Here is a 25298-nt window from a genome sequence, read left to right as displayed (position 1 = left end):
GATGCTGCATCCAAATGTAGCTCTATGAGCTGTCTAGGAAGAAAGGCATTTTGATCTGCATCTGGAAGAGAGATTTTAAATCTTACCCATGTTATTTTTCATTTAAGTGTTTTTGAGAGAAGTAGCTTTAAAACCTCCAAGTAGCTCATTGTAAATAAATCTTAACAAATAGAATACTTGTATTTTTAAATCTATAGTAGAGTTGAAGGATGTCTTGTGCAGCTGGAGATACAGGAATTACAACAGTGTTTACCTTCATCTGCAGCACAGGCAAGCATGATACAAATCTTCTTATATAAGCCAATAAAAATGTGGTATGCCTGGGCAGTAATGCTTTCATCTCTCTTAAACTTATACTTTTTAGATTCATTATACTGTTAAAATCACATAAGACTTGTTCATTGATGGATCCCAGATAGCTTCATTGGAAATTTTTATAGGCAGTCATGATAGATGAATGATTGCAGAGACAGTTCTCTTGAGTTACATTCATTCTTCAATAAAAAATATCCTCCATTCTCTGTTGCCTACTCATTTTAATAAAATGATAAGTTTTTTTTTTTTTAAATGTTATAGCTAATTAATTAAGTTACAAATTACAATACATAAATAACTGTGGCACATTGAAACGTATTACTTTGTAATAAGAACAGTCACTCAGCATAGTTGCAAAATCGCACACCAGTGTGTCATTCTGGCAGTTTTCTACACGCATGCTGTCAGCCTCTTTCCTGAACATTTCAGTAACAGCTAATCAATTGCAAAGCAAAAGCTCATTCTCAGTTTACTCATTAATTCATTTCCTAATGCCATGGTCCTATCAGTGACACTTTTTTTGTCTGAAAACAACCTAACTAAATCTGAGGAAAGAGTAGAAAGAAAGGTTATATCAGAACTGAGGCATTTGGAATTAATGGCCTATATGCTGCCACTTCAAACTTCACATGCGCTCCAAAAAAACCACGAAGACTGACTGATGGTAATTAAAATCAGACAGATATTTGGTACAATTCTGCACTGGAAGAATAAGCAAAACCATTCTTAGTTCACAGTGAATAGGTAAGATGGAAAAAAAAGAAAAAGAAAAATACATACAAAATAGTATTGGATTAATTTAAAGAATTAAAAATAGAAGCAGCTTTCATTCTTTGAGTTACCTTTCAGGCCCTTGAGTAAAGCTGATGACATTTCTGGACAAAGGAAAATCAATAGCATACCACTTTTAGTACCTACTGAATGTTAGGTAGTTAATAATTAAAAAAAAAAAAAAGAAGAAGAAGAATATTTTTTCCTTGTATCAGAAAAGCAGACAAGTTCAGTTTTCTGTTGGGTACTGCTTTGCACACTCACTCTCAGAGAATTAAAATGGCTTCTCCTCAACTGTGAGAAAGTGCCTTCAAATCGCAGAGCATCATTTTTTGAAAGCCTTGATATGAACCACGTCAAAGGTGTTCAGAAAAATCTCTGTCTTTCAAAGATTTTATTATTAATAGTATTTGATCTGCTTTTGAAGAGAAAAAGGGAATTGTACCAGCAGCAAACCCAAGCGAGAGTGGTTGTGCTTGCTCAAGCACTTGACCACATTTCTGCTCAGGGGAGTCAGTGCAGAATAGGGCCAGTGGGACCATTGCTTGCTGGCTGTGATTTGCACCATGGAAAGTTTAGGTTGGTCATTAGGAACAACAACTTCTCAAAAAACACGATGAGGCTGTGGCACAGGCTGCCCAGGGAGGTGGTAGAGTCTGGCCGTGGAAGTGCTCAAGAAACGTGTAGATGTGTCACTGAGGGACATGGTTAGTGTACATGGTGGTGTTGGGTTGATGGTTAGACTAGATGATCTTGAAGGTCTTCTCCAACCCTAATGGTTCTATGGTACAGCTGAATAGCTGTAGCACCCACCCACAGCATTTCTCCCTGGACAAATTCCTCTATCCCTCTGTCTGACTCTGCCAGCAGAAATTTGTATGCTTACTGGAAGGCCTTATAGTGACCCAAAAGTCAGGGAGACCAAGAGGCAGCATTTGGGGATCACATCTGCTTTGCTGTGCAAGGGCTGTTCTTTGTTCTTTTTCTGTCTTGGACTTCCAGTTGATCTGTGTTGCTGCTAATATACATCTTATAAACTGTTTTCCTCCTTTTCCAAGTTTTAGAGCTTTGGAAGGCAGGATGAGCCCCAGAAAGGTGCAAATCATTTCCTTGTACCAGCCCCAGTACTCACAGATGCAGTGCTGCTCCCATCTGCCTTCCAGCAGCTCATGCCAAACTCCATCTCTGCTAAAACTCACACTGCAGCCGGCTGAGACTTTGGTTCCCTCCCAGCCTTTCCTTCCTTTCCTCATCCCAGAAAAAAGGACAGCTCCAAGTTCCAACAGAGCTTGCCTCAGTATCTGTTCATCCATAAGCTTCACACCAGTGTTTAGTTCAGGCCTCTGTTTCAGATGTCATTGTATGCTACACCTGCAGGTTTTGGAGGAAAAGGAAGTGTTTTTGTTCCACAGCTATGTGAGCAGTTGCACCATACATCAGAGTAAGTGCTGCTGAGGAATGAGAATACTGTGGGACACCCAGACAGACAGCCTCTAATTTGTGTCTCTCCATTATTAAAGATGAGATTTGTCATGCAGAGACGCCGCATCCGGTGACTGGGTTTTCCCATCATTCTGAGGGACCTGGGAAAGTGGCTGTGATGACAGAGATAACACCAGTCAGAGCTTGCATCGAGGCCAGGCGTGTAATCTGCACTTTGTTTCTCTCATTGATTTCATCAGCCGGCGGAGTGGAGGAAGGGCTTTGTTCATGTGTGCTGTGTTGCACCCAAGCCTTTCACTTGTTCAATTTCCTTTCTTCCCCTATGCTTTCTCTCCTTCCTTCCCCTCACTCACTCGCTCTGTTTCTCCAGTTGTCTTATGTTCCCTTCCTCACTTGCATTTTCTTTTCCATCTTACAAATGCATAACATAGGTTTATGCATTTTCTTTACGTCCTTTCACCATTTAATTTTCCCAATTTTTCATGCTCATTCTCTCCCCTGACTGCATAATGCAGCACAACAACAGCATGGCAAATCTCCACTCCTACAAAATGTTCTTCTTTTCCTCTGGACTGCGCTTCCTCACAGTGCCAGCAATTTTTGACATGCGTGTCCATTAAGCAGCTGGCAGTCCATAGATGAATCTACAGGTGAAACTATAGGTATTAGCCATGCTAAAGAGATCTTGAAAGTACAACCTGTTCAACCTGAGCCGCAGTGGCTCAGCAAAGCCGTCTGATGGTCGAATCCTCTTAAAGAAGGAGAGATGCAGACAGACAGCATGAGTAATTTTAAGAGGGAATTTAATATCAGTCTGATGTCAAGCAGAGGTAAGTTAAAGGGTTTTTAATGGGCACATGAAGTAGTGTGAGGATGAAGCTGAGATCCTTTTATGTCTGTGAGCAGAGGAAGCCATTCTTCTGTATCGCAGTCATGTGATTTTTTTAGTGAGAAGATTAGTGAGAAGATAAATGGCTGGCAACATTATTCTCTATGAACCACGTATATCTGCATTTAAATTACAGAAGTGAGGTCCACTCGTGTGATAATGAAATTTTAATAAAATAAGAATAATTTATAACATTAAAATCCACTTTATAATTGAGTGAGATAGCTAACCCCCACACAGCTTCAGTACACGGTACAGTTCACACATTAGCTCAAGATTTTCTGCAAAATGCTGAAATCAACATTGCGTGTGAGGGATGTGGGTGCCTATTTTAAGCATTGAGTTAGAAAATTGTGGTTTCTAGAAATATATGCAAAACTATTGCCAAAATAAGCATTCAGAAAGTTGTTTCAATATGCAGCTGCATATAAACACAGTAATTAATATATACTGGGTAAATTTACAACATCTTTTCTCACTCACAACAGTGAGATTGAAGTTGCAGATTTCAGACGAAGACTCAGCAGATCTTTAAACTGTAGCCAGGGCTCAGCAGAAAGCTCTCTGGGAGACCAGATCTGCTGCTTGGCTTGGTCTTGTCCCTGCTCCCCTGAGCTCTTTGATGGAGGGAGAGTTGTTGGGATCACCCTCCTCTTCCAGGTGGAATTATTACTGTTGAAGACCTGCAGTGTTGAATTCTGGCATGTCAGCAGAGGGTTAAACCAGCTTTTAATGTTTTCACAACCCTTTCACACCTTTCATTTATCCCTGTAGTCCTGCAGGTAGGGAGGGAAAGAGCCTTCTACCCGACTTCTGGCAAAAGGAATGCAAGTGGGGATTTTGACATTTTTCTCAGCAGAAATCAGTCAGTGTCAGCTTTACACCTCACATGCCATCAGCAGTCATTCACTGCTCTAAATACCATGTTTATCTTGTGCAGCAGGAGATCCGTGCTCCTTCTGTCTAGCTTCTCCTCTCAAATAAATCAACTGTTTTTCCCTCTCTCCTCCAGCGGGGGTGATGCTGGTCCCTGAAAGGCAGACAGAGGATGGGTTTGAGGAGCACTTCGGCTTGAACTACTTGGGACACTTCCTGCTGACTAACCTCCTCTTGGATACGCTGAAGCAATCAGGAACGCACAGTCACAGCGCTAGGATCGTCACTGTCTCATCAGCCACCCATTATGTAGGCAAATTGCACCTGGACGACTTACAAAGCAGGTACCAATCCATGTCAAGTACTTAGTGATTTCCAGGATAAACTGTGGGATTTTTAGTGCTGAATTTTTTTGTTTTGTTTTTAATTAACAGTGCCTCTCAAGCAATTGCTTACAACTTGAGCAAAGCTTGCAGTCTCTTATTATGAACCTTGAAACCTTGTTTCCTTCCCAGTGCTCGCATTGCAGCAATGGCTATGGTGCTGCCTGGATTCCTCATTGCCTAATCATGGAGGTAGAGTAAGTGGGATGTTTTAAAATGGCTGGGGTGAATGCTAACAAGCTTCATCATGACGTGAGTTCTCTCCTGGACTAAGCAGGTGCAGAGCTCTCATCCTGCCCCCAGAAAGGTACAGGCAGATGCCTGTGGCTGCCTACCTGGGGCTGGCTGAGTGTGGGGCTGTGAGAGGGCCAAGGGGCCGGGATATGGCAGGGCTGCCTGGACACACCTGCCTGTCTGCCTTGCAGCTTCCCCAAGCCCACATCCAGTCTGCCACTTCTTCCTGCTGGGCATCCTTGCCAGCTGGCACCTGATGCACCCTGCTCCATCCTCACATCCCTCATTCGTCATCTCCTGGTCCCCCTCCTCTGCCATGGCCCTTCTCCAATCTCCCCTGCTATCCTCCTCAGCCCTCACAGGCTAGCGAAGGTGAAGCACTGCAGATGCTAGATGTCCTTGTTCATTGCAGGAGAATTGGAGTAGATGACATTCAAAGATCCCTTCCACCTCAAAGGATTCTGTGCTCAAGTCCTGCTTTTTGCCTGTGTCGCCCTCTGCACTTCCCTGAGAGAACAGAAAACAGGGAGATCACTGAGATCCCAGCACTTTACATGTGGCCTAGCAAAGGTCCATTGAGCTGCATGGCTCCATTCTTCCGAACTACTTTCATGTAGGAAAACTGTGAAGTAATATCTATGGGATGCTGGTAACATGAGAAATACATCAAATGATGTGGTAGATATCTCTGTGCAGAATTATTTAACAAAATGAGGAATGAGCAGGATAGCTGAGATAATACATTTTATGATTGTCACATGCAGTCACATGTGGAAGTGATGTGCTGATCTGACCTGACTTCAGATTAGATCTCTCTTCTGATGGACTCTAAAGAGTTGCTACTTGCATGAAGGTACCCTGGATTTTGCATCATCTCCCTGCAGAAAATCTGTCTCAGTCTTTTGACAAGGACTTCAGCAAGTCTGTAGAGGCACCTGGCCTTTGGAACAAAGACTGAAATTAGAGGGCTGGGCTGTTTTCAATGCATACATTTTACATATGAATGCTGCACTAAGCATGTAAAACTTTGTGTTAGACTTCTGATTGCATACTACAGCATCAGTTTTATTACAAGCACATTGCTTAAACTCTGCAGGGTTGTGGCAGTTTAATCTCTTGCTTGTAAAACAACTGCAGGAAATTATCCTTACTCTTCATTTGATGTCTATATTCATCATTTCTGATGTGCATGTGTTGAATGGCACCATGCAAGGGGACTAAGGAGGAGTGTAATTAGTATTTCTTCAGGGTAAAGTGCAGAATGCAAAATTAAATGTGGTTGTTCCATGGCTCTAGATAACAGTAGTTTCTTTGATTATAGCAAAGCCTTGTACTGTGCCTCTTTAGACTAGGATCATCCTTATCTGCGATTCATTATTATTAACTCATATTATAAGGGAACCAGAGATGTTTTAATTAGAAAAATTCAGGCTGAGCATGAACATGACCAATCTTACGAGAAGAAAAAAATACACACCGGTGAGATTTGCAGCTTTTGTGCCAAATCCTTCCCTTCTGAATTCCAGACACAGAGGAGGGCAGACTGGCTAATATTGTGTTCTCTTTCCCATGTGGGTACTTTCAGTGCTTTGCAGGAGGCAGCAATACGTGCTCCCTCAGGCACCACGCACCTCAGTGGCTTCCAGAAAGGACTGTGAACTCAACTTCAAACCTCTTCTTTGTTCAGGTGGAAGAAGACAGTCCTGAAGTTTTTAACCTAGCTGTTGATATGCCCCTGCGTGGGTGAATAGTTTGCTATTTCATAAGTGGTCCTGCTGCATTCAGTGGGATTGCTGGTGCATTCAGGTACATTTTCACAGCAAGAGTGAGTGGTTTGGCAGCTCTGGAAGGCTGCTGCAGAGTACCAAGGCATTGCTGACACTGTGAAGCCTTGGAGTTGCCTTGTGATTTAGAGTAGCATTTAGAAACTCTGATGGATGCAGTAAGGACGTTCATGGCAAGCACTGATATGACAGCATCCCATAGACTGACACAGTTTTCCAGTGATGGCATCCCTCATTTTTGTATCCTTTTAAATGCAAAATCTTCCTTCAAAAAATTGCACTGGCTTTTCCTTATCTTGACTTGTATTGACTTATTGGCTGTAGTTCATTTTGTAACTTGGGTCTATGTTACCTGATTGATGGGAAGTCCTTACCTTCCTGCAGGAAGGCAGCCAAACAATTTGGAGTCATTTGTTCACATTGGAGAAAGGGAGCTATACTCTGTGTTGGAGAAATTACCAGTGGCAGCGGACTGAATTTTTACCATACTCTTGTCCCATTATTTCTAGATTTTGGTTGGGCTAGTATCCAAACTGGAGGTGAGTAATGGTGGCAGAGGAGGGATCTATCCATCACATATGGCAAAGAAGGAAAGGCAAAAGGACTTTTAACATGAAGGAGAAAATAAACTGGTGCAGTTGTCTGCTTTACCACACATTTTCTGTGCAGTCATTCTCCCACTCAGAAGACTCTGGGTTGACAATCACAGTTGTGGCCATTGCTCCCAGCTTGCCTTGCTTTTGCTTAATGTCCAGAATTTTGATCTGAAGCCAGAAGTCAACTGTATCACAGTAACTACAGGGCCACATCAAAACAAATAATTGTCAAAATATCTTAGCCGGGAATAGCATTAAAGGCAGTTTTCTGCTCCATGTTTCCTCTTTTGTTTGCGTTCTGCCATCTTACCAGTCTCATTTATTCTATGTTTTCTCTTTTCAGATCCTTTTTGGTGGAAATGTTATTTTAAATGTTCCTTGATTTTCCTTGCGCACTCAATTATTTTTCTTCCTTTCTTATCTCTTTTCATGCTTGCCTGCTTGATTTCTGAGTTTGCAGTTTCACTTTCACCTGTATCTTGTCAGCTTTTTTTCCTCTCCATTGCCTTTTCCCTCTCTGTCTCATCTTTTTCTCTTCCTTCTTCATCTTATTTGTGCTCAACAGATCATATACGACTCTCCATTTCTTTTCTGCTTATCTTATCCCCCAGCCCCAGTCCCATTTCTCACCTGTGTCATTTTCCCTCTTTCCCACCTATCCTCTTCCCACACACACTAGTGAAAGAGACACAGCATGGGTACATCAAGGCAGGACAGAGCTTGTTCCAAACTGGCAAGGCATAGCTTGTTTCATGTGTGTTATTGAAAATGCAAAAGCACGAGAGCAATGACTGTTCTCCCAGTTCTTTTGCTGAAGGTTATACAAAGAACATCAAACACCTTTGTGGTCTTTTAGATCCAGACCATTTTCAACAGAAATCACGTGAGTTGGCAAGGGCATCCCTAAGGCAAATCATTCTCCTTCATCCCTACTTCGAACACTGCTGTTTTTGAGGAGGTGAAAGTTTAACAGAAAAGCTATCTGCAAGCATTTCAGCGGTGGTAATCTAAGCAATTGCATGCTGACATTTTGCACCACAACAGTGGAACACCTTAGCTGTTATGTCCTTTTCTCCTCCTTTGCCTGCTTAAATTGCTTTCTAAAATGAGGAAAGAAAAAAGTATGGCCATGACAAAATATGGTCATCTGGCTTCAGAAAACATGTGAAGAATGTTGTGCCATCCCCTCCATTTGAGGTAGGCTTGAACAGAGCACAGGAGTTCACAGTGCTCTTACCAGGCTAGGAAGGAAGGCACTCTTTCAAGTATTCTACCTACCAAAGTAAGAAAGATCTTCTGGAAAGTGAACAAAAAAAGACCTTACTCCCTTTCCCAGGTTGTTGGTCATACTTGAACACGCATCCTTTCCCAGCGGTTAGCATCACTGTGTGTTCTGTCTAGCTCTTTCTCCATGACTAACGACTCCTTTCATCATCTTCTCTTTTTGCATGCCAAATAGGCTCTGTAATGCTGTGAATCATAAATTTATGAACTCCCCAGCCATAGTAATACAGCTACTTTTCTGGTTCACGTCGCCTGTATATTTAGGAACAGTTAGTCACACTTTTTTCTGCTCTCTTTTTTCTGCTCTGTTACTATGAAAGGAGATGACATTTTTTTTGTAACTCTCCAAGCTGGTTCAGTCCCCAGATGATGTCTGTGTTTCTTCACTGTAACCTTAGTGCATGAGTCATGTCAGAGACAACTGAGATTGAAGTGATAAGAATTGCGAAAATTCCCAGCTGTCACATTTGTGTCCTAACTGGTGTAAAAATTGGGCAAAAAAGAACCTGTGCAGGACCTGGGAGGATGCTGGGGAGATGAGGCAGTTCCGGTTAATCTCCTCTTGCAAAGCGTTTCAGAGAAACTGTCACACAGTGTGGAAAATCTGTCCTGCAAAGTGTCTGGAGGCTTCCTATTCTTCAGTAGTGTCCTTCATCTCTTCTTGAGCATATGTGGTATTTGCTGGTAAATGAAGTCGCAATTAAGTTTAGGGTTATGACACAGAGATTGCAGAGATTTTGAAAATGTTGTCCTCAGGTAGCAACAAAAAATTAAAATCTCACATTATTTTTGAAAATATGAATCATTTTTCAGGCCAAATAGTGTTTTATTTCTAGTTTCTCTGTAATTACCCTTAAATGTACACTGTCATTCACATTGTTGATATATTGTTGAATCAAACTGAAATTGCAAACCTTCAATTTCTAAGCCATTCTCTGAGAGTAAAGTATCTTCATGGTTTCAAATGCCATTTTTTTAAAGATGAACATGAGTTTAAATCTTTCTTTTGTTTGTCTGCTTGTTTGTTAGCTTGTTTTGGTTTTAGTTTTGGTTTGCTTTTCTTCTTCATTCCAAAGAATGGTTGGATGAGTCAACATTTTTTCATAACTGTTTTGTTCATTTCCCATTTGGTTCCTCCCATACCTTTTCATGACTGATCTATCACTAATAGTTTCTTAATTCTTGGGCTGGAAGACATTATGGAATGTAATATATCTTCAAATCAAACAAAAGCAAACATGAAGCTGATATATTATAGTAATAGCATGGTAGTACTCTTTGTTTTCCAGTTCTTTAATGATAAAGGAAAATTTGAAAGAGGAAGCAGGAAGGATTTTAAATATTACCCTTTTATTCGTTAATCCATTTTATGTAGTACAGTTACACGTAAAGAGCAATGTTACTGCACTGATGCTTAATAAAATGCTATGAAAACAACAGATATTGTAATCATAAAGGATTATTCTTGTCAAAATGATAGATACATGTAATTTTAGATTTTATTTTATTAGGGAAATATATGGGTGGGTTTTTTTTGAGTTGTATTGTTAAAACAGCTGCCCCACAATGACTTCTATTGCATATTCTTGCTCTATTTGCAAAATAAATCACATTCCCTTGACAGAAACCAATACCAATTACAGTACACTGCTGTTTTCAGTTAGAAATATAATTTCTTCTTCAGGTTTCCTACTTTTCACGCCTATGGCGTGGCAGTAAGTATTCCAGTGCTTAATACATCCATGTAAGTGCATTTCAGTCTTTCTTTGCAAAAACCTTGCGCTGTAAATGCAAAAGGATTTGCTGCTTTGTCAAATGATTCTTTACTTGATTGCATGAGTACTGGCGAAGGCTCACGTCTCAAATACTGTAAGTTAATTAAAAATAATAATTAAAAAATAGCTATTAGATTAGAAGACCAATTCTCTCTTCAGTTGAAAGATAGAGTTTTAGTTCACGAACAGCATATCTCTTCCTCATGTTGCAGATCACAGGTGGTTCCAATCCATTCCTGCAGCTGGTAATGAAGAAATATCTAATTTGAGATGCTAGCTTTAGAAAGATTTATTTACATTTATTGGTATATTTCCATTCCATTTAATCAAAATACTTTTAAGGTTCACTGGTTTTTGAAGAACAATAATATTGTCTGACTACTATCATGCCCGACTTCAATGTCTTCAGGGAAATTAAATGTAGCTACTTTATGTGTCAAAATGTTAAACTCCTTGTCTAAAAGGGATTAATGGTCTTAGTAATGCATTGTTAATAATGCATAATGATTTAATAGGACAAAGTGTTTCTGAACTAGTTCAAAACTGTGACACGCTCGAAGATATTAGATGTATGGGTGTTCCTGCTATTCAACCTCTCTCTCTTTGCTGGGCTGAGCAGATGAAAACTCTTCCATGCAGTGCACAGAACAAGGATCTCATAGGCACATTGTTTTCCAGAACGTCGGGATGGTTCAGTGATAATGTGAAAGTTAATGGACTGCACCAGTGTGACAGAGAAGGCGAAAGGGAATTGCAGAGAGGACAGAGTGGAGACAGATTGTCACTCTTGAGAGGTGAAGGTTAGTTTAACATCTCCCTCTGAGCAAAACCACTGATGAAAGCGAAGTGAACCTTAAAAGCTTTGGAGTTCAGGTTGTGGGCAATTATTTCTTTTAGCATTCCTCTCAATTGCTCTAAATGCCACCAGCCTCATAATACCTTTTCAGCAGTACTGTCCTTGGAGCTGCATGGTGTACCTGGGGAGGGTGGTACATCTGCCTGTGAACCCCCAGAATGATGTGTTTAAGGAAATCAGACAAAATGCACAGTGTGCCACGCACACTTCTTGTCTGGGTTCACATCTGCTATTGCTGATGGTTCTTCACAAGCACACATCTCTGATACCACAACATGCATTAAGGATTAAAAGGTGAAATAGGAGACAAAGGCAGATTTCTGCCTCCATAATTAAATATGATAATGCTTAAACTTTGCTCTAGTCTCCATCCTAGGCTCTATTCTTTCAGTGAAGCAGAACATTCTCTGTCCAAAAGCAGCATAATTACTTGAATACATCTGTGCAGAAACACCAGTCTTTTGTTTAAAGAGTTTTCTTTAAAAAACTTGATTTCTATGAAAAATATACTTCCTAAATTAGATAAGGCATTGTAGAAGTCAAATATTGTAGCCCCCAGCAGTTTTAGCATTGCCAGAATGCCTTACAGTCGTCGTAGCTTCATTGAGACTGGCTGCACACAGCACTATTCCAGCCACACGAGATGACTGATGTGCCTGTGGCTCGCAGTGTAGTGTAGGAGCCCCTAACAGTGATGCCAGCTGTAAGACATCGCTACAGAAATGTCCACATGAAAGTAGGGGCTCTGCTCCTTTGCAACTTTTCTTTCATCGGCACAAAGTAGGGAGTTGGAGTCTGATTTTGATTACAGAACTCTGTTCATGGTGTTCCAGACTGATGTAACATTGGGAGATCAAATAAATAGGTAAATAAATAGATTCCAAACCAAACCAAACAACTGTAAGGCAACATGGCAGAGAAAGTGATTGCTGTCTTTATGTCTTATGGAGCTTTGAGATAACCACTCTGTAATGCTGACTATGGGCCACTTTGGATACTAGTACGTTCCTAGTTTCTTGCAGTATGGGGAGAGGTTTCTGTAGCTATTGTAGCTTAAGGGGAATCCAAGCTAACACAGTAAAAAAAGACTGTGGCACAGCAATCCTCATGCAGTTGAAAGAGATGATTCACAGAACTGCTTTTACTGTATGAAGAAATTCTCCTGGCTGAGGCCCTCCATCTTCTGCCTTGCCATATCATGGGTGCAGAAAACTTCAACTTTTTAATCTCTCCTATACCTGTTGGCATTTCAGCTGTATTTCTTCTTTAAACCTAGCTGACTTCCAACAGAGACTTTTCATGATGAATAGCTGACAGTCTTTGTGAGGTTGTTTCTCACAATGTTTTAATTTATGCAGTGGGTGCTGGTAAGTTTAACCTCTCTGTTTGAATCTCTGATGTTCTTCTTGTCAGCACATAAAAAACCTGTAAAAAGTAGAAGTTGTAAGATTGTTTCAACAAACAAAAAAAACAATTTTGAAATTATTTTTGAGTGCCAGAGTTGCTACTCCTCTGTTTTGACTGTGATGACACAAGATTTCCTACACAACATTGTCCTCATCTTGCAGGTGAATATCTACTTTGCTGTCTGAGTGCACATCCAAGCCACTTTTCCCCTGTAAGGCAGATCTGTCCTGCATCATGTCAAATATTTGCTCTTGCAGAACACATTCATCACTTTCCCAAGTGCAAGGTGGTGCAGTGAGTTCAGCCCATCACAGAATGAAACTTTATCTTCATATATGGACCAATAAGTTTCATGCAATATACCTAAAATCTGCTAGCTACATTTCATAAACTGTACAGGATTTGAAATGTCGGCACTTTAGTATGCATAACCACACTCTAGAATTCCCTTTCAGTCCCAGAATGAAAAGCTGGTCTGCAGAAGGCTACACCAACTTTAATGTGATTTTATCAAAATAGAAATAAGATTTGGAATTAAGTTATTACTGGTCCATTTTTGAGCCCTATGTGCACTGTTGTAGAAGCAAAAAATCACAGGAATACCCCTCACTCCCTTCAGTTTGAAAGCACTGTTGCAGGAGAACTGAAAATCTTTCTGCACAAATGTGTAGAGGGTGCCACAGAGCTCTTCTTGATATAAATCCAAGAGATAACGTTGAAAGACACGTGACAATATTTAATAACCTAAGATCCATGTTATCCAAGATACAGTATGAAAAGATACGTGCCAGTTATATTTCCCAATCACTCAAGAGAGGCACAAGGACACAGAATGTAGGTCTTGGAGCCTTGTTCTGTTTTCTGGCTGCAGCAGTGCAACAACTTGCTTACTTCTACTTATTCATTCATTCATTCAATGGAGATTTTTAATAGAATGAAGAGAAATCATTATGTTTAAATATCACTTCAGATATTAGCCAGTACTTAACTCTGCACCTTATGAACGGACTTCAAAAAAATGCTTCAGAAGGGGCAATTTATTTCCTCCTTTATAAAGCACTATTATTTCTGAGAGAATAGAATTACAGTAATTACAACTTGAACTGATCATCAATATTTAAAATCAACAACAACAACAAAAAATTAACTCCTGTTATTCACAAACAGAAAAATTAGATTCTTTTAAATGTAGTGATTCTGCTCAGACTTTGAGATGACCAGCCTCTGAGTCAATGCTTCATACGTTTTAGAAGTGTGTTAAGCACAGAGAGTGGAGCTGCATGCAGCAAGGCAGTGAACAGATCAGGAGGGCTCTTACCTGCCTGCCATTAGGAGGAGGGATTGGCCAAATGTCAATTATGTTTTGATTCCATCAGGATGACAGTAATGCCCAGAATGACAAGCTCCTGGTTGTTTTGCTTTTTATAAATATTTGTACAATAAAGACCTTTCTTCAGTAAACATAGTCCTTCAAAGACAGTAGGCTAATTTATGTTCACTCTGCATTTCCTACATGCTGTTCCAAGGAGCTGGTCACTGGATGCTGCGTATTTGTACAGCTTTTCATTTCATTTCATTTACTAGACTTGTCTTCTTCCTTTCCAACATCAGAGGTTCCTGGAGGCCCTAATGCTTGAACCTATATTCATTCCAATTATAAGTGCTAGAGCATTCAGTGGGAGTATGCTGAGGGGTAACTATAAGGTAGGTCACAGTAGCATCAATTGTTAACAGGACAACTATGTATAAAACATAACTCTAATAAAATATGAGTAAGTAGAATAATAGAATCATCAAGGTTGGAAAAGACCTCCAAGATCATCTAGTCCAACTGTCCACCTACAACCAGTATCTCCCCAGTGGGCATGTAAGCATTTTATGTTTTAGTTCTGTTTTATTAATGCATGTGTGTTTCTTTCAATTTGCAAGATACAGTTTTTTGGTGGTAACTTGGTAATTTCTCCAACTTTCTCTTTTTTCCATCTCTCTGTATTATTTTTTTTGACGAAGGAAAAATCACAGCTGATGAGGCTCAGCAAATATGTTCCTGGCGTAAATATATATAGTACTGTCAGGGAGTCTACTTAAATTTATTGATTTATATTTAGGACTCAAGCTTTGGTTTCTTAGAGAAAAAAAACTGCTTATGATAATCAGAAAAGACATACCTGTATTCTGCATTATATTTCTCCAGTTGTTTTAACATAAACTGCAAAATCTTTTAAAAACCTTGTGCTGCATTCCCCAGAGAAAGGAAATTTAAGACTGTGAAATCTTTATGAGTGCTTAATAATAGTCTTTTATATTCTTGACTAAGTAGCGGTGATGATATATTGCAAGATTAATACATAAATCATTAGGAGACTTAAGTCATTTCAATACATCAAGTCTGTGTTTTGCTTAATTCACTGATTCATCCTAAGGCATACATTGAAATTTTGTGTGGCCTTTCATTATAAGCCCCAGCATGTCACCCACATTTTGCATCACTTGTCTTCTAATGGAGCACATTGCAGTCTGGTTGTTCTGCAGTTGGATCTTAACACACTCTGCCCTCCAGGCGAATTAACACACGGGAAATTGGGGAGCGTGGTGACAGCTGAGGGGAAGGTGACACATGCAAGAGCAGTGCGGTGTGAGCGAGGTACAAGACACACCACACTGCTAGCTGCAGCCGGGTTACACATAGCTGTGTGCTGCTCAGGGCAGCCACTGGTTCTTTGAGCCTATTGCTGAAGCAAGGTGCTCCGTGGAAGGGAAAAGATGCTGCATCTGTTCCCTTCCACATGTGTACACAGTGCCAAAGCAACTGCTAGTGAATGAGAAAAAGCAGAATGCAGCGTGGGAAGCCTGCATGCAGCGGGCGTGAAGGCAGTGGCCTGTGCAGAGCAGCAGTTTTGCTTCCCTGTGTACTCACTAGGGACCTTGAGCTGACTTCATGTCCTTGACTAAACCTGGTATCTCTCGAGATGAATGGGAGACCTTTACAGCACACAGATTGACTATAGCAAGCCAAAAAAAGAAACCAGAGTAAGCCTAGCTGCCAGGGGAAGTGCTAAACATGGATCCGGTTTTCGGAACTGGAGAGCAACAGACTTCATGCTTAAATATCTAATTAGCCACTGCAGGCTCCGGTTTGAAATTTGGCTTCTCATTACTTTTTACAAGTACATTGACCCAGCATGCTAAGGAGACTGCTACTGAAGAAAGCACCACGGGGATGAGCAGTAAAATCAGCTTCTGGTGGAAATAAAGAATAAAATCAGCACACCACAAGGCATTCTCTCACTCCACAACTTAATACCTATTTATTTTGTTCTGGCAGAAATGCAAACCAATCCTTTTCTCTTCTTCTCTCAATTTTTTTGCAATTATAAACTTTTCAGCCTACATTGCAAAAAATTCTTAAGCCACAAATAATAATCTGTTAAAAATTGACCCGCAAGAAAACGCATACCCTGCCTTATCCCAATTCTTAATTCATCACTACGGAATTGTTGATGATATATTATTTTAAAAGGAAGAAGAAGGTCTTGTGCATTGCTACTCTCTTGGCTGGATTTCAAAGCAACTAATTAAATTTGTCTGCCTTAGCTCTTCCTATGGTTTTCCATTAAGTGAGTTGGGCATTGCCCTATTTTATCTGCATCAACATGGCAAAATGCTGCAGGGCAGCAACTCCAAGGGGAGACTGTTTTCTGTTGTGGGAAGAGTGGTCCACAGACAGCCCTACTCACACAAGTGGGTGGGCATGAGCTCTTCCAGGTTCTCAATTCCAGACACAGCTACTAGTCTTCTTACACAGGCAGATAGTGATAGTACAAGGGGGAATGGCTTTAAACTAAAAGAGGGTAGATTTAAGTCAGATGTTAGAAATAAATTCTTTACTTGGAGAGTGGCGAGGTGCTGGCACAGCTGCCCAGAGAAGCTGTGGTGCCCCATCTCTGGAGGTACACAAGGCCAGGTTGGATGGGGCTCTGGGAAGCCTGAGCTGGTGGGGGGCAGCCCTGCCCATGGCAGGGGTTGGGGCTGGGTGAGCTTTGATCTTCCTTCCCACCCAAAACATTTTGTGATTCTATGTCTGTATGATTCTACCTGTCAGGCCATCCAGTTAGGAGGCAGATTTTCTCATACTGAGTGCCAGCCTACCTTGCTGTTAAGTAGTGGGACCCTGAGTTCTCAGGAGTTTCAGCATCACCTAGTATCCCTTGGGCAATGGTGTGCCAGTGCAGTCTGCTGGTAAGCTGCCTCCTGCTGTGCCTCAGTTAGCTTCTCATAAAAACATTTTTTTCAGACAACCTTTATAGCCTTCAGAATAGGAAAGCAATGTGGAAATGCACAGTGTCACACTATTGTTTTGTTTAATAGACAACTATAATATCATTCAGTGTAGAAAATGTACATGGAGAACATAAAGCACCAAGAGAGACTACTTTCAGATGTATGGAGTTTAAATTGATATTATTCTATGCATGGACTACATGTATGTGCATGAGAGATGCAATTATGATACAGGTACAGGAGCATATTCCTTTCTCTTTTTCTGACTCATGAAGTCAAGACTAAATCTAATGAAGTCAAGTGAGCAGCATTGATTTTTTTTCTCCCAGCGTGATGTTTTATCAAAATGAACCTAGTAAGACAAAGTCTCATGAGCAAAACAGTTGTTCAGTGTAAGTACAACTAAAACAGCCAATTATGTGCCACAGGTTATTTCTGTCTTGAATAGTCCTGTGGTGCCAGATTCCTGGAAAGCCAAGAGCACACACACACTGAGGAAATGGAAAGATAGCTGGTAAACATTGTAGGAGTTCTATCAAAGTGTCTGCTCCTAATATCCAATTTTGTGTCCTTTCTATCTATAGTATGGTACTGAAGTCTGATTTCCTGCTGCCTTGAAAATCATTTGCATCTCTGCTCTGGGATATAAAAGGCTTCCGTACTGATTGCGTAGCTTTTTATATCTTCTGAGCACTCGTGTTTCTCCGACATAGTTATCTATGCAAAGTACAAGGCTTTTGAGGATCCGGCCCTTGTAGCTCGTGCTTCATTGCCACAAGGTAAGGAAAACAGCAGTGGCACAAAATGTGGGAACATGAAGTCATGGGGACTGCCTTCTGAAGATTACTGATAGCCAGGTGTGACCCAGGTAGAACAAGTCCAAGCAGTCTTGGCCCTGCTTCCCTGTGAGCTGCTGTGCAAGATCACTCTCATTTGATATAGTAGTTTGTCCTGAGCCCTGGCTTGGGGTTTGCCATCATCCTGGTGGCAGCTGCTGCCAGTTGGATGCCAGAGGTGGCTGCAGCTGAGAGGGCTTCCTATGGGTAGTGTGAGACTAGTCCTGTTACGCTGCATGAGACAGAAGGTGGTGGCTGAGCATCTGGCCCTTTGGGTTGCAGGGGCCGAAATATGCCTGAGAGGGGTGACATTTTGAGTATCTCAGATCAGAGCATGGACATCTCTGAATTTAAAAGGTAACTGCAATTTCCTGACTAATGCCGAGTCACATTTACGTATATTTGTGCAGTGACTGTTCTTTATCCCCAAAATAGCCACTTTTCCACGAGGCACAGGTGATATCTTTATAATGATGGAGCTGCATTACCCAGCTGGGGCAGTTGGTTGGTGCAAGGGCTGGTCATGATCAGCTGTCTGTTTTCATCCTCTCTCAAATTACATAATGCTTTTGCAGCCTGTTGGTGTTTTGCTTCAAAAAAAAAAAAAAAAAAAAATAGACTAGGGAAAAAAAAAAAAAGCCCAAAAAATAAATAAAAAGAGCAGGATGCACTTGAAGTTCAGCAGTGTTGTCTTTTACTTCCTACAGCTGAGCTGTAAGATTTACCATCGTGTCGCACAGTTTCTGAATCCATTAAGACAGCCTAACAGTTAAATTGCTTCTTAGCTCTGCAGAGTCAGCCTGTTAGCAAGCATGCAGTGGTTTCTGTGAGGTGTACAAGATATTCTGAATTTGGTGTTAAACAAGGATGAGGTAACAAAAAACAACAACAGCAACAAAAAGGCCAGGGTGAATTTTCTATTAATTCAAAATAAAACTGCATGTAGTAACAATCACAGAAAGTCAGCAACAGTAGCAGGTGCTACATCTGTCTGCACAGGGACAGCAGCAGCAGTGTTACTGCTCTGCAGGTCTCTGCAGAGCAGGAAGGGACGGGGATGGGGATGGAAATGGGCACAGGGATGGGGATGGGGATACAGATGGAGATGGGCATGGGGATGGGGATGAGTATGGAGCCTGTTGCAGTTCTGCTGCCCCCAGGAGACTACTGTTTTAGGCACCTGCCTGCTTTACCTATGAGCTGGATGTAACGTTAGGAGCTACCTCTGGTTCTGACAAGCACACATGCACAAAATAATGCTAAATGAAAGGCCCATAGTAATTTGGAGAGGGAATTACTAATGCACAGGAATTTGTAGGAATGATGATGAGGCCCCTATTGGGAGGAGTGTTTTAAGTGACATACCAGCTAATTTGTCTGGAGCTAGGCTGCTTATTTAAAAAAAAAAATATTGCTGTCTGCATGAAGTGAAACCATCTAATCAGTGGTTCTTGAAAAGTTGGACTTGAAAGAGAGACAGATTTAGCATCCAGATCATAGACAAACAGGATGCTCAGCAGGTGGTTTTGCCCTAACTCCTTGTGTGTTTGTTGCCTTCACTGTACCTTATCTGGCAGAGTGAGGCAGCCACCTTTGCTCTAAGGGCTATGTATGACATAACTCTGGTCATGCTGACAGCCACTCTCTTTGCCCCATCTTCACATCCATTTCTAGCTGTGTGTAACCTGGTGTCACCGGGGCAGGTTCAACCACTGCCTTAATCATCTGTGCTGTGCCCAGTATGGGAGCCTTAATCAGAAGCTAGCAGGTCATTCTGCAACACAAAAAAAAATAACCAGAAGCAGTATGATGGGGATGGATTTCTTGGTGGGAATATGGTGTGTGTGTGTGTAGGAACAGCGTGGTGAGGAATGGGAGGGTACTTGTGGAGGTATTTTGCAGATTGGCACCTCAGTGCTTTCTGCCAGTGATTCTGGCAGGTACTGTGTAAATTTGTATTATTTTTTTCATAAATCAAACTTGGTATCTTATGGAATAATCATTGGAATTGCAGCAAACAGCACTCCTGCTACTGACAAGCTCTTTCTTGTGGAAGAAGACTCAGTGTAAAGCTGTTTATTTGCTGGCTATTGCCAAGTGCAGTATGTTGGATGTTTGTGCAATTCTGTTTTGTTCATGATTCTTTCCTTTTCATATGCATATCCCACCCTCCTTTTTCTCTCATATACAGATGTTCGTATTCACCCCATGGAGCCTATGCCCAAAGCAAACTTGCCCTTGTGTTATTTACCTATCGACTACAGCATCTTCTGACTGCAAATGGAAGCCATGTGACTGCTAATGTAGTAGACCCTGGAGTAGTGAATACTGAGCTCTACAAGCATGTCTTTTGGGTTGTAAAAGTGGTCAAATGGATGACTGCCTGGCTATTTTTCAAGGTACACATTTATTTATTTTTTCCCATCGTTTCGTTGCCGAATCTCTACATCATGAATGCTGAAGTCAGCATGGAGCTGAATATGTTTCAGAGTGTGTTATGATGTTATATTTATTGCACTTTTCTGCACTGATGAGACTTGTAACATTGACAAAGACAAGCCTTGCCCAGAACAAATGCTTATGGAAAGAGAGCTCACAGTGAGAGGAGAGGAGTCGTACCCCTTTGTCTGTAGCTCTGCCCATGCACTGACTCTCTCCACTGATCTGTCCCTGTTGCTGCATGCATGGTAACAAAACTGCGTTCTAACACAGAGCCAGAATATGCAAAGTGTTCCAAGGAAATACCTCGTACGTCCTGTTATGAGAAGCAGGCACGATCTGGCACGATCTGCATGTATGCAACATGTTATAGAGAAAAGGGCACAGGAAGGAAGGAAGCTGTACAAATGACAAAAGCTGTTGGTGGGAATTGGATGTACTCCATGGTGGGCATTTGAGCTAAGGAATATGGAGGAATGTTCATTTTGGTCTTCCACTCTAAAATATATTTGTATATGACTTTCTGTCATCTATTCCTGATCTACATTAGAAAACTGAACATTGTTTATAAAACTCATTCAAAAGTGAGGCAAACCCATTCAAGGTTAACTTCAAATAATGTTTTGTACTGGTATAAGTAGATTCAATCTGAAATCAGTTTAGCTGCACAGGTGCACTGTTCTGATGTGAAAAACCTTACAAGGACTTATGCTGAGAAAATGTACTCTTTCAGAACACAGTTTTGGATTAAGTGAATGGAAGCTGATTCCATTACAGCAAATTAAATATCTTAATTAGGATGAAGTATTTTAGATCAAGGGGCATGTTCCACAAAGCAAATTAATTTTAAACTTTGATATGGAAATGTCACTAGCTTTAATTTCAGAAATGAAACTGGAGGGTGGAAGAGTGGCTGTAAAATAAGATGCAAACAAGTCCATATTTAAAAAAAAAGAATAGTATCTTCTGAGAACACCTTGAAGATTGCAGTAAAATTGTAATAGGAATGCTCTTAGTATGTAGCGCGTTCTTAAAGAATCAGAATACAGCACTGCCAAAATGTATGTGTTAAACTTGTTTTGCCTCTTGTGAATGCCATTTTAAATAGCAGTCTCTAGTAATGGTGTTGTTTTTTAATCGGACCAAGTTTGCTAATGTTTGACGTAGGTGTTTTGATGGTCTGCAGCATTTACTGGAGAGCCACAAAATTCTGACAAAACCCTGTGTGTCAGGTGAGGGTGAGAATTGAATGTCTTGTTTATAGCACTTAAGTCCGTTCAGTTTTATTGGTGTGCCAAGGGAGACATTTTTGTATTATACCGACCGTGTTTAGAAACTAAATGGGGTGTCACTGAACACATAAAACAAGAGTGGATTTATCACAAGAAGGAGTCAGGTACTTAGAGTTGTAATAGTAATGCTGACTACAGTTCCTGATCATTTTGTATTTTTTTATGTGTGATACCAGTCAGAAGGAATACTGCATTGCGATGGGTGAAGGACAGATATACTGACTTGAGTGGAAGCAGTAAGTCTGTACATCCTGAAAATCAAATGCATCTACTGTTTCTTTAAGTCAGGATGTGTATCCTTAAGGCTTCAGTTAGGAAGGCTGAGATCTTTATATTTCTATATAAAACTTGTTCTGTTTTTCCTGTATGTCTAAGAGAAGAAAGAGGGAAACTTTTACTGGCACTCTTCTCTTTTACTGTTTTACTCCCTCAGGCTTTGGACTTACAGCTCTAACTTCTACTCTTCTTGCTTAAGATATGTTTATGTGCTCAGGATTTACTATGTTCTCCGTAAGTGCATGGTGTCCAGTATTCTCACTTTTGTAAACAGGCGTTCAGGTGTCTGCTGTTGGTCTCCTGCACTAGAGTAAATTCGCCTTGAGAAAAATGAGAAAGCAAGTATAGAAAAATTCACCTGTCTGATAATGCTAGCTGTGAGTAGGCGTTACAGATTTCTTCTCCCCTGGAATTTCATTCCCGAATGCGCTTATATGAGTCTTTCTTCTAGGATTACGGCTGCAAAACAGTGAAAAGGAGGTGATATCTCTTTAGTCATATTGGCTAAACCAACTGTTATCACCCTGAAGTATTCCAAAGTGGTTTCTAAATGTGCACAGGAAATTGCTTCACCTGCTGCAACCTGGCACTCTTGACAGTAAACATAGCCCAGATCACTCTGGTGAGGAAATGCATCATGGATTTATCATATCACATTCTCTCAAGAGAGAGTCAACATGTTGTTTGATTTCATTCCAAATTGTGTCAGAGCCTCCACTACCTTTAAATCTGTTTCTTCCTACACTTTGGTCCCTGTGGCATTCAAATCAAATACTACTTTGGGATTACAGCATGGCCCTGACTCGTGTTGTTGGTGAGACGGCTTGGTGTGGCAGGCAGGGCTGTCAGCTCAACAACATCCACCTCGGAGCTGCCTTGAGATATTTAGATGCCTAAGCAAATAAACCTACAGCTTTACAAATAGGCCACGATATATACATGTAATTTACTCAAAGTATTAACAGCTTAGGTTTCTCAGAACTTCACAACATTGTCTTCTGCTCTTCATAACAGCTTGGAAAAACCTTTCGCCAGATGTGTTTGTTGGTTTTTGTTTAGTTGTTGTTTTGTTCTGCTGTTTTGCCCTGACAAACTGGAATGAGAAGCATCCTGTGGAAATATGATAGGCCAAGATACAGGAGCTGGTGTTTGTCATAAAAATTGCAAAGCTATCACTTGCCTTTTAGAAGTGGTGGCACTGCTCTTCCTCAGGAAAGTGATAGTGATACTTGCTTATTAAAATTCCATTTTGAAAACATTTTTTCTACATTTTTAATAAAAGGGAGTTCCATTCGTTGCATGCAAGAGAGAAATTCTGTTTATTCTTCAAAAAGCAAATTGATTTCTACCCCACGACCGCTCAGTAAATAGAAGCTGATGAGCTGTCATGATTACCTGTAGAGTACACTGAAAAATGTTATCCCTTAGGAATTTTTAAAATTAAAAAAAATCTTATTTTTGAATAGAGAGCATCCAAACCTGTAAGCAGTAACTAATTAATAAGATAATAATAGACCAAAAAGACATTCATCAGGCATCAAGTTGAAATGCAGACAGCTGTGCAACACACCAGTTTTAGTGATGTGTAGCGTCGAAACTGGAAGCCTAGAAGATACCATTTCCTTCTCAGATACTTGTTTGGCTATAGATGCTGGATATTCATTTTTTAAGCCAGATGACCTCTGCTTCTGATACAATTAAAATGCCTTAGAAAATAAGTAAAGAAACAAAAACGTTGACTGTCATAATGTCCAATATTAGGAACTGTTTTGCAACTTAAGGCTTCATTAGGATATTGATGGAGAAATATTTCTTGCACAGCAGTATTGTAAACTCCAAAATCTTCTTTATGACACGCTTGGTGAATGTACTGTTATCAAATATATTGAGTCCTTTCAACTCCTTCAGATCGGTATTTAGAAGGCATCGTGGAAAGAAGATATCAGGTCTTGTGTCAGCTGTCATTTACACAGATATAGAGCCATATGAGTGACTACTGACTGACAAACTGAAAATGAGTTAGATGAGTGACCCGCGAGCCTGTAAAAGTGAAGGGAAAGGCAGAATCAAGAATACAGGCTAGAAATCAAGCAATATAAACCAGCTCATTTCTTTCATCTGTCAAAATAAGCTTGCTTGTGATTTTCCCATAACATTTTTAAAAAGAATATTTTCAATCTGCTACTAGAAAACAAGATCTAAAGTACCGGAATTCATCATTCATTCCAGATGACATAGTCATGCAGGTCTTATTGCAGCATTTCTTATCCAGACTGTCCCTTTGGCACTCTGAATGTACAAATTTCATTTCATCTTCTTCCCTGAGGTGTCAGAAGACAAAAGCATCACCACACAATAACACCAGCTCTACAGAACTAGAATAATTAAATTCTGCAGCTGAAAGCAGCAATTCATCAACACCAACATCTTTAGTCCATGTGAGTGTGTGGTCGTCATGTAAAGGTAGTCTGGAAGTTTCTCAGAAATCGAAAACTCCTTGCATAAACTTGTTAATTATGGTTAATTTTTGCAAAAGGCTTTTCAGATCAAAAGTGGGGATTCTGATCAGACTCAGAGAGATGGAAGCAGTCCACATTATCCCAGTACTTAAAAAACAGGTTCTGTCTTTGTACATAACGTTCAGGGATTTAAGCTTCGGGCCTTTCATTCCTTATTAGAGACATAGGACTTCTTTTTTGTCTAGGAAACATTTGATTGTACAACCATAGAACAGTTAGTTTTAGGGGGAAAGATGGAGAGACTCACCTGAAAAGGAAAATGAGCAGGCTGCCTTTAAGTTACCAAATCCTGGTGATCTGGGAATTTTTCTCAGATGTTAATGCCTAGACATGGGTGGGTACCCAGTTACTGCTTTTTAGGGGATATGTGGATGCTTTATTTAAACTATTAAATTAGAAGGGTAAGGAGCACAGAGTGTTTGCTGTTCTAATAAGTGTTAGACCCTTCTGAAGTAGACTGATTGTAAGTGCACACCCACATAGCATTTGAACCTGTTTCCCAGTGGGCAAAAACTGAGGTTTTCCTGTGGGTTCTATGCGTGTTCTCAAGTCAAAGTAGCTGGAACATTTATGAGATGTACTGAGAGTTGCCACAGGGTGCTTTGGTGACATGAAAGTGAAAGATTTGTGTTGCATGTCTTGTTGTGTGGCTTGTGAATGGGTAAGGGTGCTGCACAGGGGAGTGCAGAACTGGTGGGATTGTGCTGGAGAACTTCAGAAGGAGTCAAGGCTATTGAAGTTGTTTATACGACCTATTTGGAGCAGCCGCTGGAGTGATCTATCCCCAAACCACACCCAGCTTCCTTTTGGAGGAAGCTGGTTAGAACAGGCTGAAACAGGGCTATGGAGCATTCTAAAAGTGAAGCAGTAAGCACAGAGATCCATCTCATGTCCTGTCCCACAGTTTTAGTCATTTAGTTAAAAAGAGAAAGTAATCCTTTTTGATTTTTTTTCCCTAACAGTGAGAATTTGGAAGACTTATCTTCCATCTTTCCAATGTTCACAGGACAAGAAAATTATTTCCACAGCTAATCCTGCCTGA

The 25298-nt window shown here is 40.6% G+C and overlaps 1 protein-coding gene across 1 annotated transcript in view; it reads left to right on the top strand.

Annotated features, from left to right (window-relative positions):
* Positions 1–25298, top strand: part of DHRSX (dehydrogenase/reductase X-linked) — a gene marked incomplete at both ends in the record, with an annotated part of 161130 nt that overhangs the window by 114109 nt on the left and 21723 nt on the right. Inside the window, 2 exons of the mRNA XM_079534177.1 lie at positions 4431–4638; positions 19922–20129. Of these exons, the coding sequence (XP_079390303.1) occupies positions 4431–4638; positions 19922–20129 (416 nt within the window). The remainder of the gene's footprint in view (positions 1–4430; positions 4639–19921; positions 20130–25298) is intronic.

This window comes from Tetrao urogallus (genome assembly GCF_951394365.1).
Source record: "Tetrao urogallus genome assembly, chromosome: 1".
NCBI lineage: Eukaryota > Metazoa > Chordata > Aves > Galliformes > Phasianidae > Tetrao > Tetrao urogallus.
This window is presented reverse-complemented; position numbering and strand designations above follow the sequence as displayed.